Genomic DNA, 15,211 nt, shown 5'->3' with positions numbered 1-15,211 from the left:
GGATTGCATATGGCACAGAGTCAGCTTTTTGGCCAGAAATACCCTGGATACCAGATCCATCATGACCACCACTTTGTCCGCCGGCAAGCGTGAAATCATCCTGACCGAGTCCAGCTCTATGCCCAAGAAAACCAGCCAAGTACAAGGACCTTCCATCTTGTCGTCTGCTAACGGGATGCCGAAGTCAGAAGCAGTGCCCCGGAAACAGCTCAACAGGTACAAACAAGTCGACGAAGATGAGTCACCAACTAAAAGGAAATCGTCCAAATAATGCACGATGTTCGCCACCCCAGCTCACTCGGTAACCACCCAATGAACACATGAACTAAATGTTTCAAAATAGGCACAGGTGATGGAATACCCCATAGGCAGGCATTTGTCAAAATAGAACGCTTCCTGAAAATGGAAACCCAGCAATGAGAACAACTCAGAGTGGATCAGAAGCAACCGGAAGGCAGACTCAATATCCACCTTCGCCATCAGGGCCCCCGTGCCACAACGATGAACCATCGATACCACTGATTCAAAAGAGGCATACCGCATGGTGCAGAGATCCTTGGGAATGTAATTGTTGACTGAATTGCCTTCCGGGAATGACAGATTATGGATCAAATGAAACTTACCCAGTTCCTTTTTGGGCACCACTGACAACGGGGATAGAACCATGCCCTCAAAAGGAGGGACCTGAAAAGGACCCGCAATCCTCCCCGAGTCGATGTCATGTTGCACTTTAGAGGCTACCACATGGGCCAGTTTATGAACTGACGGACAATTCTGGACCCTCAAAGGGGATATGAAAACCATACGCAAAACCCTGAAACAAGAGCAATGCAGCTTCCAGTTTGTGATACCTATCCAACCATACTGTCATAGCTGCTAAACAGATGGGGGTAGGAACCAACCCCATTACCTCACTTCGGGGTGCCTTTTTCAACAAACCCGCCGCCATTCCCAACACTGTATCGTTTTGGACACTTGAGGGCGGAATGACCCATCCCGCAATTGGAGCACGCATGTTTGAACTTGCAGTCAGGGAAGTTACAGGCCGAACGGTTGAACTTCCAACACACATCTGGGAAACTGGTCCCAACTCGACCGCCCCCTGCCGGGGATGGTCCTGTCCAAAAGGGCTGCCTGCTAGGCATGCCGGACATTTTGCTAACATCCCCTCCGCCAGAAGACCCTACTGATATCTGCATCAACCACAACTCAACATCCCTACTGCCCCAAACCATAAATTTGTTCTCCTCCATCTGGTCCCTAAAATGCTCATCATAATTGAGCTATGACCAACCCTCATACACCCAGCTGGCCGCTAGAATAGCATCTGCATACACTAGCATGGAGCCAAACTGAGCCGGGTCATGATGACCCACCACACTAGCCAAACGGAGGAATGAGCACATTGAATGAGCACAGTTGAGCACATTGTGAGCCACCCTCCGTTGTGTACCCTGAAATCTATCTGCGCTCCATTTTTTCCTCTTCTCCCTACGCTTCCCCCACGAACCTCTAACAGCTGGAAAATATTGATGTACTTACGCTGCCTGATCTTCTTGTGAAGCGACTTGGGAATATCCTCCCACAACTCGGACAGACTAACGCAAGTGTACCCCTCTTCTGACCCTGCTCCTCTGCCCGGCTTTTCTTGTCAGAACCTACTAAGGAAGGGCCAGAAGAGGTAGAAGAGGAGGAAGATGAAGAGGAAGAAGAATCTGAAGAGCTGGACCGGAAGTGCTTCTTTTTACGCCGTGATTTCTCATGTTTCTTGGGAACTGAGGAACCAGGAGCCGGAGGCTCTGCAACCCCTCCCCACGAAACCACCGCTTGTTCTGTCGAACTAGGAACCCCGGGCCCTGATGGAACGTGAACTCCAATCTGCGACAGACCCAAAACCCCAGCGATAACCTCGGACTCACCAGGTTGTCCGCTGTCTGCACGCATACCAGTGATGTTTGAGACTCAGGCACAGCTGGATATTACCCATCACACTAGGGGTTGAAATGTGGGAGCTGCTGGCAGGACCCATCTCACTGGGGTTTGAGGCTCAGAGGCTGTTGGTGGGATCCATCTCACTGGGGGCAGGGGCCCAGAAGCTGGATGTGAACGCCGCAGCCGAGACCGGATCATCTCGCCAGCCCTCCTGTCACGAAGAACCAGGACCATCACCCGCTTCTCCGGCAGGATAAGCCTGTGAAAAAGAAGGAGCAGCAGCAACCGAAGGCCTGGAAGACGCCGTGACAGCCGGACCTCCTGGAGAACCCCCAGAGAAGAAGAGCCAACAACGAGGACCCATAGCAAAAGATGGCAACGCTGGAACCCCTCACCAGGAACACCACCCCAAGGGGACATCAATGCAGGCTGCATCCCCCAAACCTCCCCTGAGGGCACCCATACCAAGCGGGAGGAAATCCCTCACCCCATAGCTGAATAAAAGGACCCCAGTTGTCCCCGGAGCCCCATAGATATTCCGGCGCACCCCCCCCCCCCCCCCTCCTGCCGAGCCAGATCTGAGGTCACACATCCCAGAGAAACCTTCCCCCCTTTGCCCAGAAGGGGCCCACCAGGAAGGCCCACCAAAACCCACCTGAGCCTTGGAGTTCCCCGAAGGCCCTGTGATTCCTCCCCATCACCACCGCCGCCCCCCCCCCCCCCCCCCCCGGCCATGGCATTCCCTCCAGGCTCCAACCCCCTTGGAGCAGGCAAAAGCAAATAATCCTGTGCTGCACTTCCCCCAGCTTCAGCACCGGACAGCTCCAAGGGCGAAGCTGCAGCCCACACAGCAGCAGGGGAAGGCACAAGAATTTCACGAGGACCAAGAGCAGCACATGAGCTCCCGGCACTCGCGAGAGCAGAAGAGGGAGGGCCGCAGATAGGCAGCGCATCGGGTCCCGGGGAAGCTGCCATTATCCCCGACTTCTTCTGCCTCGCAGAGGCCCTCACGCTGCGGGTTTTGGACTGCAAGGCCCGCCCTTTGCCCCTCACAACCACTAGACGCATCTAGACCTGCCCCCCCTCCCCCAAACCTGCCGCATCAGAACACGGTGCGGCCATACTGACCCCGACCTCCCCATCGCCACGGAGCTCACCCAGGGCCACTGGAGATGCTTCTTCACCCAGCATGGCTGCTTCCTCGGATGCCATTTCACCGTGTGAGTCAGGCCAAAAGCTGAGGAGCAGGAGCCGGACTTGCAGCGTCAGACGTGACAGCAGGCAAGTAAAGAATGGCTGCTGGTCACAACGACCCTCCCTCAACTCCTCCCACTCCCATCTATCCCTGACGGCAAGGGACCAATGGGTTCCCCCGAAACAAGAGGTTTGAAACAAACTTCCGACATTCAATGTTAGATGTACGAACAGAACAGTGGCTTCTTGTGAACATTTGATGACCCTCGGAGTGAGGAAACTCACTCCAAGATGAGATTTGGGCAATGTTCTCTCAACCTGAGTCCATCAAGTTAGGTTGAGAGAACATTGCCCAAATCTCATCTTGGAGTGAGTTTCCTCACTCCGAGGGTCATCAAATGTTCACAAGAGATCACTGTTCTGTTTGTACATCTAACATTGAATGTCAAAGGGGCCCCTAACCCCCTACACTGATACATAAACCTCACCTCGAGTTACTAGGTGGGCTACCATAGGGATACAAATACCTATCTAGGGAGATGATATTATGGCTGGAAATACAACAGGTCTGGCTCCTATCACAAAGTCTGATAATGTTATCACAATTTGCACTAACTTAGCTCTTCACATAGGTAATTAGCACAAATTGCAAAAAAATGAATATTTGCACAAACCACACCCCTTTTGCTATTGCATGTGATACTTACCGCATTTTGATAAATCCAGGCCTTAGATAGTAACTTTAAAACAGGCACACGGGCACACATATTCACAAGTGTATGGGCACGTGGCCAGATATGCTGCAATTTTATATCACGCACGCATATACACACACACATTATAAAATAGCCCTGTTACGTGTATGTGTGCTTTTTATTTTAAGCTTAATGTCTGCTTTGAGCTGTGTGAGTGAGGGAGTTTTATAAAAGGCTTGTGCCCACCCCATGACCAGTTTCATCAGTTCATCCACCAGTTTGCCCAGTCTACATCTAGGTCCTCCAAACCCCCTGGTTCTTTAGTCTACACTCCCCACCAGAACTCAAGACCCCTTAAGCACTTCTTAGATGGCTGAAAATAGTTTTAGGAAAAGGAAAAAGGGGAACATTAAATATGAATATCAAAAAGTTCCTCCTCCATTTGTAAAGGCAAAGAAATTTTTGAAAATACTATAATGTTTTGTAATGTTTTTAATGTTTTTTATATTTTTGAAGGGGCTGAAGCCGCATCAGCAAGCCAAGATGAAGTATCTCATCAGCCGATGAGGTCTTCTGGTCTATTCAATCATTTGCTGTTTCAGAAATGTTATAAACCACCTTACAGAAAATTACATGGATGTTGTGAATACCCTTAAAAAAATCTTTATCATACTTCTTTTATCAAAAAAGGTTAAAATGCCGCTTGACATGGTAAAATTCTGCTTGACAGTTTTGGCCTGCTTCACAAATATTGGCCCGACAACGACCAATGACCTAAATGATTGAATAGGCCAGAACACCTCATCGGCTGATGAGGTACTTCATCTTGGCTTGCTGATGCGGCTTCAGCCCCTTCAAAAATATTAAAAATATTAAAAACATTACAAAAACATTATAGAAAAAAACATTATAGTACTTTTCAAAAAATGTTTTGTCTTTATAAAGAGGAGGAATGTGATATTCATTTTTAATGTTCCCCTTTTTCCTTTTCCTATAGCACTACTTTGGGGAACTTATTGGCTCTTTTTTTGTTATTTGGAAATAGTTTTAATCTGACTTATACCTCATCCATAGCAGAAGTGACTTTGTGCTGCAGTGTACCTGGATATGCACCCAGGTGCGTAGGTGCAAGGGTACATATCTCTCGGCCCTGCCCAAGAACACCGATGCACTGCCCACATTCTGTTCCTTTTTCCTCCGATGCGAGATATTCACACATCAGTAATTGTGTGCACATGCAGGCAGTTTATAAAATTGGGTGGGCACACGCCTGTGCTAGATACGCAACCATCTCCAGATTTTGGCGCGAGTCCAGATTTTAAAATTCACCTTGTACTCTGCTATTAAGAAAGTCTCCCGTTCTGCCTTTGCCATGCTGCAATAATGTGTTTTCATAGGCAGTGACATAGCTTCTGCTGACAGCATTGCCTGAATTAGTATTTTTGCAAGGACTCCTAGCCACATGCATCTTGTTTCTCTGCCACCAGAATATTTAGCAGCTTGGTTTTCACCTTTACCTGTGATATGCAGAAAAGCTATCCACTGTGTTGAGATACCGCTTAATGTCAAAAGCTCCAATTAAAGAGGGTTTTTTTTTAATGTAAGCTGCAGGGGTTGGCAGCAAACGTATTTTGTTTGTTAGGCCTTCAAATTGCCCTGTTTCTTCTACTGAACACATCTCAGTTACAGGTAATTAATTAGATATTTCTTGGCACTGAATGGGTTTCTCAAAACACAATAGTGTAATGTCTAATGCACAAATATCTGTTTGTACTTCCACTTCTGTTGTTATTTTATGAACCCGTGGTTTGCATAACTCAAAACAACAGCTACATGGTAATGTACAGCATAATGTGGACAAGTGGTGTTTACCACATGATTTCTTCACTATAAATTATACTGTAAAACAAATAGTCAATACCATATCATTGCCTAATTGAACTTCCACTGATGGGTATATATAATCAAAAACAATTTTTTTCAAGTACTAGCCTTACAAGTATGAAATGTATTTAATTGTTGGTCAACTGTCTGGATATAAGTAATTTTGCAAACAAGAAACTTTCTGATTCACAGATCCTATCTGTTGCCATATTCTGTTAATGAACAGTAAAATATTGTTAGGGTTGAGAATGATTTTGTGCTGGAGCTGAAAACACTGTACAAAGGCATACTATTGTCTGACTCTCTCTATAAAAGTACAACGAAACTTGAAAGCCTGGCATCATATATCCACATGCAATTGTGAAGGGAAACTGCAACCACACTGCAAATTACTGTTAAGTTAAATAAATATAAGGAAAAATAACCTGAAACTGCTAACAGTTTCTGATCTAAATTGCCTGTGGGTTTCAGCAGTGTTGAAAGGATATACGTACTTCACAAACTTAAGGATAAGAAACTTGAAAACTACATGGCCCGATATTGAAAGCGCTCAGCACTCGATAGCCAGTTAAGCAGAACTTATCCAGTTATCTAGCAATCTGCTGAAAATCAGTGGCTGCTAGATAGCCGGTCAGTTTGTGGGCAGGCAGTGAGCAGATCGGGGCGGCAATAATTACCCAGTTCACCTAACCAGTTAAGTAGTGTTATTCGCTCTTATCTGGTTAGGATACCAGCCATAGAGCTGGTCTAACTCAGCTAGATATAACTTATCTGGCTAAGTAGCAAGATATACGTGGATATTCAGCGACATAGCCATGCCACTGAATATCCCTTGTAACTTAGCCGGATAAGTCACATCAGGCTAAGATACTTAAATGGCCAGTGCTGAATATTTACCTCTGTAATGTATATGACAACACTACCTCCTTTTTTTTTTTTTTTTATAGCCCGATCCTTGTAAAAATGAAGGGACCTGCATTGTTACATGGAATGATTTTGAATGTTACTGTCCAGCCAACTTCACTGGGAAGACATGCGAGAAGCGTGTCTGGTGTGAAAGTAATCCATGCCCCAAAATGACCAACTGCAAGAATGTTCCTCAGGGGTATGCATGTAAGTACTGCTTCTTATGCGTCTGTAAAATTATTTTTTAAGGCTGTTTCTTATGATAGGATGTATATTGAGACAATGCTGCACTGATTTCCATGGAGCAATGAGCCCTCGCTGTTGATTTTAGTCGAAGAGACAATGAGAAAAGCAAAGTGGCTGTGCTTTGCTCTCCATTGCCTCTGGTACAACTTAAATTGCTAGCCATCTGTGGAAGGGAAATAACTACATTACCTGAATTGTAACTCACCCTGAGCTCATATTCTTCAAAGGAGTGTAAATAAATCTAAAATCCAAACCCAAACTATGCTGGGATTTGTATCCCATTAGAAAACAGAACTACAAACCCCAGAAAGCTTTGGGAAAGGATGCTTAAAAAAAAAAATGAAAAGACTAGACAAAACGGATTTATCTGATTGGCCTATGACAGGGCATTGTAAAGAAAAAGTTATATAATGCAAAATCCAGACAATCTGCATTCTTTGTGGGACTTGGTAGGGCCTCTTAAACTAAAGGAAATTCCCATGCAATCTATGGATCTTCCATAGCCGGTCAAGGAAAATCATCTTTCCGTAGTACATCTGTAAGGGGCTGAGAATTTCTGCAATTTTTTTTTTTTTTGTCACACAAGACTGTACTTCTGCCACAGCATGACAGTGAAATGATCAGGCTATGCGGTGAAATGATCATTAGGATGGCCAATGGACTAAGTGCTCAGTGGAAAATGATAGGCAAAAGTATAGAGAGGCTGGTGGCACCTTACAGACTAACAGATTTATTGAGGCATAAGCTTTCAAGCAGAAGAATCTCCTTCATCAGATGCGTGAAGTGTAGTGGAGCAGGTGGGTGCATATGCATGAGGAGCCTGGGAGGGAGGACACCGTATGTATTATCTTGGCACAGTGTGCAGAAAAGTGCCTAGAAGAGATGGAAACAGCAGGGGAGCATAGTCTGTAAGGTGCCATCAGCCTCTCTGTTGTTTTTTATACTACAGGCTAAAAAAAAACTACCCCTCTAAAAGATAAAGCTGCATGTGGGACTGAATAATGACTAGATGAGTAATAAAATGGAGAGTAGGACTAGAAAATAGGAAATATGTATGGACTTGGCATTTTCTTACAGAATTAATAAGATCTTTTACTACAGTTCATATAATATTTTCTTTTATCCACAGGTCTGGCTAATGCAACATTTCAGAGCAAAGGAGTGGTAAAGTACATTCTCAATACATCCATAGCTCAAGATCTTACAGCTATTACACTGAATTTCAGAACCAGAGCTACAAATGCCATTTTGCTTCATGCCACTAAGGAAATGGATTCTCTCCAGATTGGCATTCAGAATTCCTTCTTATTTGTAAACATTCGAAGTGGAAACAGTTTAGAAGGAGTGCACTTCTTAAGTGACACAGACGTTTCAGATGCACTGTGGCACAGCGTGGTTTTGCTTATGGAAGACCCCTTGGCGGTTTCATCAAGATGGTTGGCCCAACTGGACAGCTCCAGGAATATGACTCTTCAAGGACATGCTGGCAGCCTGAATTTCTTGCAGGAAGAGGTTCTGATGAACTTAGCTGAAAATTTCACAGGCTGCCTTGGACAAGTGAGCGTTGGAGGAATCTATCTTCCATTTACTGAAGGCCAACTTTTTCCACAGCAGGCACAGTTTGTTAAATACAGTGGTGCCCTTCAGTTAGGGTGTAATGGAGCTGATGTGTGTTCTGTCAGCCCTTGCCTCAATAATGGAGTGTGTCAGGATTTATTTAATTCTTTCAGCTGTGCTTGCAAAGCAGGATGGGAAGGACCTCAATGTGAGGCAAACATTAATGACTGTGAATCCAGTCCTTGTGTCCATGGTAACTGCACAGACTTAGTGGCAACTTATCAGTGTACATGCTATTCAGGATATACCGGAAGAAACTGTAATACCAATGTAGATGACTGCCAGCAACATCAGTGCTTGAATGGGGGGACCTGCATAGATGGAATTAATGCCTATACATGCAGCTGTACAGCCCAGTACACGGGAACTCACTGCGAGTATGTTTGTGATATGTCTGAAAACATCTTAGTAACTTGCAATGAATTAAAGAAATAATACTTCATTTGATGGATTCAGTAAATTAAAAACCACAAATTTTAAGTTAGAATGGTTCATAAAGGCACAGAATCCAAGTTTGTTTTGTTTTTATGTTTTCTGCAATTATGTTGCAACTTTCTCTAATACTTGATTTAAAAACTCTCTTCAGTAGGTGTTCCCTTTGAAGATCTCTCTTTATCTCCCTAAAAACTCACTGTACTCAATGGGATGCATATCTTGATATAAACGAGATTAAAAAGGATCCAAGCCCCTTTGTCAATTTAAATGCCACCAAATACAAGGAAAAGCATTATGAAGGATGAGATTAGTGTTAGCAGGACTCTTCTGCTGAGGACTACCCAAGGAGAATCATGGACGATAGGGATATGCATTTGTTTTGAACAAATGTGAAAAATACAACAAATGAGGACATTTTTTATTTGTACAAATGATGTGAACTGAAAACAGGTCTCAGCCAAAAATACTCATGTTTTGTATTTTTGCACAAAAAATAAGGGTCTTTTGCAGAGCCAGGCCTCTGCCCTAAATCCCGCTGCTGAGGTCTGGTCCTGAACATAGCCACGGGTCTGACTCCAGGTTTCTTTCACCTAGGCCAGTTCCCAGTCATTGAGGCCCAGCCCTAGGCCTGAGGCCTAGACCTAGTCTGATGGAGGGGCTCAGCCAAGGCCAAGTCCCATCACCGGGGTCTGTGCCAAGGCCTGTGGCCATATTCTGGTCACTAAGGCCCAGGCCTAGACACAAGGCCTAGTCCTCAGGCCTGATGCCAGGTCCCAGTTGAGGCCAGATCTTGTCACTGAAGCCCAAGCTCAATTTCAGGGCCTGACCCAAGACTGAGACCTAGGGACCAAGGCCCAGGTCTAGGTCTGATGTCAGTGCTGGCCTGAGGCCATGTTCCATTGCTGAGACCTGGGCCTAGCCCCAGGCCCACGACCTAACCCTGGGCCTGACACCAGGATTGTTGCGGGAGCCCAGCCAAGGACACATTAACAGCACTGGGATCAGGACAAAGGTAGGCCTGCAGGACCAGGAGCAAGTCTTCTGGCATTTTTTTTTCTTGATCCAGCAACTAAAAATGACCTCCTTTACCCAGAGGACTTGCTGCAGTGACATTACTATAGTGCCTTCCTCGAGAGCAGATGTCTCCATTTTGCTGTATAGCCGTACAACAAAATAGTGCTATCAGTTCTGGAGGAAGACACTGCAGTAATATCACTGCAGTGTGTCCTCCAGGTGGAGGACATCATTTTTAATGGCTGGTCAAGATGGAAGATGCTGAAAGACCATCTGTCACGCCTTTGGGTCTACTCTTGTCCTGTTCCCAGTAACAGGATGTGACCTTGGCCAGGCTCTAGCATCGGGCTCAGGCCTCACCAATGGGACTTGAGGCCTTGGTGTCTGGCTTGGTCCTGAGCCTAGGCCTCAGCAACTAGAATACAGTCTTGGACCAAGCCATGGCATCAGGCCAAGACTATTGTGACCGGGATCCAGCCTTGGACTAGGCCTAGGCTTTGAGACTTGGCTTCAGTGTTGGACCTGGGGCTAAGCCTCAGCTGGGTCCCAACATCAGACCAGGGGCTAGGTCTCAGCAATTGGGATCCAGATTCAGGCTGAGCCCTGGCATCTGTGTTGGACCCAGTTATGGGCCAGGCTCTGGCTTTGGGCTTAGGCCTGGACCCTGATTTTGAACATGGGCCTAGGCCATGGTGACTGGGACTGTCCTCAGGCCTAAGCCTATATCCAGGCTTGGGCTTTGGTGATGAGCCCCAGCCTCAGATCCAGGCCTAAGATTGGACCTTGGTGACCTCAGGCTGGACCTTGGCCTAGGAGAAGGCTTGGGCTTTGGCGATCGGCCCCATCCTTGATCAAGCCCCTTGGTAACAGGATTCTGCCTCAGCCAGGTCCTTGGACTATTTTTTTTCCAGCGAAGTCAATGGGGCCTTCTTCCATTGACTTCATTGTAAAATAAAAAATATTGGAACAAATTAATGAATATTTTTGTTTTCATTTTTAATGAAATGAATTGAGGTACCCGCAAAACAAATTAATAAACCAAAACAAATTTTTCCCTCTGCACAGTTATTCTGAGTCTGCATTTTAGCTGTTCATATCCTTCTACCACACGATCAGTGAATCTGGCAAGAAAGGAGTATACAGAAATAAAAAATACCTTCCAAAACATAACAGTTTAGGGATCACCCTCTGACTGACTTTATAGCTTAAAACCAGAAAGGTAGAAATTAACAGCATTAATATAAAGGGTTATATCATTTAGCAAAGAGGTACACAGTTACTTTGAAAATTAAAAACTTCATGCTTTACATATTTCCCTGTTTCTAGATGGCTGTATCCGCCAGAAAAGTGTGGCAAGAACGTTACCTGTCTGAATGATGGCAAATGCACCAGTGGTTTCTGGGGAGCCAATTGTACCTGCAGGCCTGGATTCACAGGAAAGACGTATGCTATGTAGTCTTCATTGCAGTTGTTTTCTGATGGATCCTGCTATATTCAGATACAATGTATTTTCCTTGGCAGGTTTTCCAATTGATTTGTAAACTTTTGGAGATGCAAATTTATTGGAAATGGAATTTTAAAAGCATAAGTTGAAAGAAAGAATGAATAGTTTTTAAAAGATAGACATATAGAAGTTGATCTTTAGTGCCACTTATAAGTTCAGATTTATCTGGTTAAGTAGCGCCCATGTTGTTCAGCAGCCGCCATGTAGCCAGATAATTATCCAGCTAAATGGTGAGTGGGATGGGGTGTTCCAGTGCATAGCTGCTTATTCAGCCTTATCCAGCTAAGTTGGCTGGATGAGTTAAACCTGCTATTGAGCAGGTCTAAAGTTAGCCAGATAAACTTATCCAGCTAATTTTTAGATAGCTAAGTATATTTAGTGGTGCGGCTGTCCCACTGAATATCACACTTGTTAGTCAATATATATTTATCCGGCTAACTTTAGTGGCTGAACATCTACCTCATATTATTTTGTATAGCGCTAAAGTTTTTGCTAGATTAAGGTTTGATTCTTTTTATGGTAATTTTATATTCATTATGGAGGACATCATGTTGACTCCTCTGTCCAAGATTGTTGGCACATTTAACAACAATGTGCAGACTGGAAATGGAATCGGCACAATTTAACATCTCTCATTGGTGAATCCCATCATGAGATCTGTTTCTGTTATTATTTACAATATATTGTTCTTGTGAAATAATTTCAAATTAAGAAAATAGTATGCTATGTAAAATATTAGATTCTAAGTCAGCTGCCTTTAATTCAGGGTGTCACATCATGTTTTTCCCTCTAACATTAGTAAGTCACTTGGTGGACAGGTTGATCTATCCTTGACTTGATGTTAGGGCTTTATTCTACTGTGGGGTTTTTTAATCTACAGATAATTATAACATAGCACTGATATTAGCATAAAATAGCAGAGTGTGAAACAAACTACTCAAGGGATCAGTCAAATTAATCAAAATCTGCAAAAAATATCTTCTATTAATAAAAAAAATTCTATTATTAATATAGAAAATCAAGAGTGTATAATCCAGTAGTTGTTAAAGTCCCCTAATATAGACCGTGTTTTGTCATTGGGCTGCATCAGGAGGGTCACAGAAGCCTAAAAATCACAATAAAATATAACACATACTTAGCAGACAGATCAGACAAGGAAAAATAATAAATAGCAAATGCAAGATCTTACCCTCATACAATCACATGTCTACGTGTGTCCAATTTTGAGTCAACTTGGCTATATTCATCATCATTTTGGCTGTTGATTCCTGTTTAGCTTTGGCATATTGATCCTATCTTTTTAGTTTGGCTGGGTATAGAGATACAATTTTTTATGTTTCTTGAGTGACTTAACACACATGAATTAAATTTATAGTTTGTGCATCATATTCACCCTTTTCTAGACATTTTGATTACTCTGCATGATGAATCTTTTTACCATGTCACTTTTTAAGAAACCGACTGATAAAAATATTGTTTCCGTTGGTCAGCAGGCTGAATTAGCCATTACATGTGGGTGATGTCATTCAGTGACACTGAATGGACTCATCTATCCATAGCTTTAAACTCTACTGAGCAAGTGCAGGAATTCATGAGACTCTTCAGTCAGTTTTTGTCCTAGCATTTACACAAACATGTACTCTGCCTCTCCTCAGAATTGTTTCTCAAAATACAATTTTTTCTTCTAAAACTTCCTTAAATTCATTGCCTCACTGCCACCTCTAAAAGGAAAAAAAACTAATGGGAAGAAAGGAAATTCCAACTTCTTTAATCTCTCTTAGAGACCTTCTATCTTCAAGATGTTGCAAAAGAAAAAGCAGATGGTGAACGACCCACTGCCAGAGCCGGCATAGCACAATCACCTCCAGAAGATCTCTCATACTCAAAGTTCATTGAGAAGATGGGAACAGCCCTGGGTATCAATGTTTGTAAGGACAAAGACCTTTGCTCTGAATTGCTGGTCCTTCTATAAGTTCTTGACACCCCATCTGAACCAGTGGCATTACCTGGCCACATCATTCTTAAGGCTCTGTCGATGATAATGTGGGAAACGCTGATTGCCTGCGTGCTGACTGAGAAAACTGGACCTAAAGTGCAGAGTTCAACAATCTCCAGTGTTTGGTAGTGCTCAATGGCCACACCATTCAGCAGTATTTGAATCTGCTATGGAAAAGGTGAAGATGACTTGTATCCATTCTAATGCACCACCAAGAAAAGGCCACAAGTTTCTAGATCACTTTGGCAAGAAAGTATTTCAAGTTTTCATGCTGACTGTGAACATTACCATTCATCAGTTCTATATGATACAGTACATCCATGACTGTCTCCAAAAGCTGAAGCCTTTCCTCCAAACTGAGGAAGGATCTTTGAGCTAACCTCAACCATTTTTGAGTGCAGAAGAGGGCATTTGCCACCTACTCTGCTCAATCTACAAAGTTTTTTTATTCTGTTTCACAGACATCTACATCATCAACTGGAGCACATTGCATGGCATGGCTTTAAGCCAGCAGCATATAGAAGGATGTTCCTGAAAAAAAACAGCAGACCACCCCTATCTCAGTGATAATCTCTTTGAAGAAAAGCTTTGAGAGATGGCCACACAGATAAATGACCAAAACGTGGCAGTTCAATTCTTCTCGATGGGACAGCCCTTCTATTGTAATAAACAACCTTATTGTCACAGGCGCCCCTTTCGGACTTATCAACAATACCATCCACAACCCCTCCCAACTCAATGCCAACAGGCTGTCTCCACCAGGCCTAGACAAAGGGAGCGACATCAGTCAAAATCCACTCAACCGAAACAGCCTAAGCCTGGGCCCAGTTTTTAATCCCTTTGAACAATCTGCATCCATCTGTTCCAGTCAGGGGCAGAATCCAACTTTTCCTGGACATGTGGTGCCATATAACCAAGGACCTCCAAATAGTTCAGTCTGGATACAGGCTGCATATGTTCCACAGGTTGCACCTCTCTCACATGTGCTTCAGCCGAATTCATCACATTTGCCATATGTTCGCCTGGATGTTCAGTCACTCCTTTAGCATTGGGCAATAAGCCCCTAGCTGTATCTCAACATGCATAAGGTAACTGCACGTAGATGAACACGCATGCACAATCACTTGCATTTGGTATCGTGTATGCAATTGTTGCCAACACTGTACAAAATACGCTTAAATCAACCCAACAACATGCTCGTTCATCCAAAAGATATGCGGCATGTATTTTCAACATAGCCAGATAAGTAGCATTTTAATACTTACCTGCTATATTACTTAGCTGCATAAGTAGCAGTTTTTGAGACTTATCCAGTAAAGTGGCAGCAAAACTGCTACTTACCCAGAAAAGTTAAAATTTATCCAGATAAGTGGCATAAATCTCCTATATGTGAGTATTTGTGCTCCTAATTTTAATCATTTACTCATGAAGATTTAACTCGTGTATTTTTATTTTTTTAGCATTTGTTGGCTTTTACATTTCTAACTCATCAAATTTTGTAACATGCACATGTGAAGGAAATTACCAGTTTTATCAATCAGTCCAATAGTTTGCCTAATCTATCTCTAGATCAACAAGATCCTCCTGGTTCTTCAGTCTGATCTCCCCCCAGTTTATCCTGACCCCTCACACAGTTAGCATTTGACTATAAATAATTTTATTCTCACTTAGACTAGATAATTAGCAAGTGTAAATGTATGCAAGTAGCATACAGACATGCATCAGATTAGCAGGCTTTAAAATAACAATTTACATGCATAAATGTTGGCCACCTCCCTGGAGCACTCC

At 43.6% G+C, this 15,211-nt stretch overlaps 1 protein-coding gene across 1 annotated transcript in view; it reads left to right on the top strand.

Moving 5' to 3' along the window:
• The window catches only part of CRB2 (crumbs cell polarity complex component 2), a 228,528-nt gene that overhangs the window by 194,412 nt on the left and 18,905 nt on the right, over window positions 1-15,211 (top strand). The window contains 3 exon segments of the mRNA XM_029611770.1: window positions 6,653-6,818; window positions 7,987-8,851; window positions 11,250-11,366. Of these exon segments, the coding sequence (XP_029467630.1) occupies window positions 6,653-6,818; window positions 7,987-8,851; window positions 11,250-11,366 (1,148 nt within the window).

This window comes from Rhinatrema bivittatum, chromosome 8, assembly GCF_901001135.1.
Source record: "Rhinatrema bivittatum chromosome 8, aRhiBiv1.1, whole genome shotgun sequence".
Classification (NCBI taxonomy): domain Eukaryota; kingdom Metazoa; phylum Chordata; class Amphibia; order Gymnophiona; family Rhinatrematidae; genus Rhinatrema; species Rhinatrema bivittatum.
This window is presented reverse-complemented; position numbering and strand designations above follow the sequence as displayed.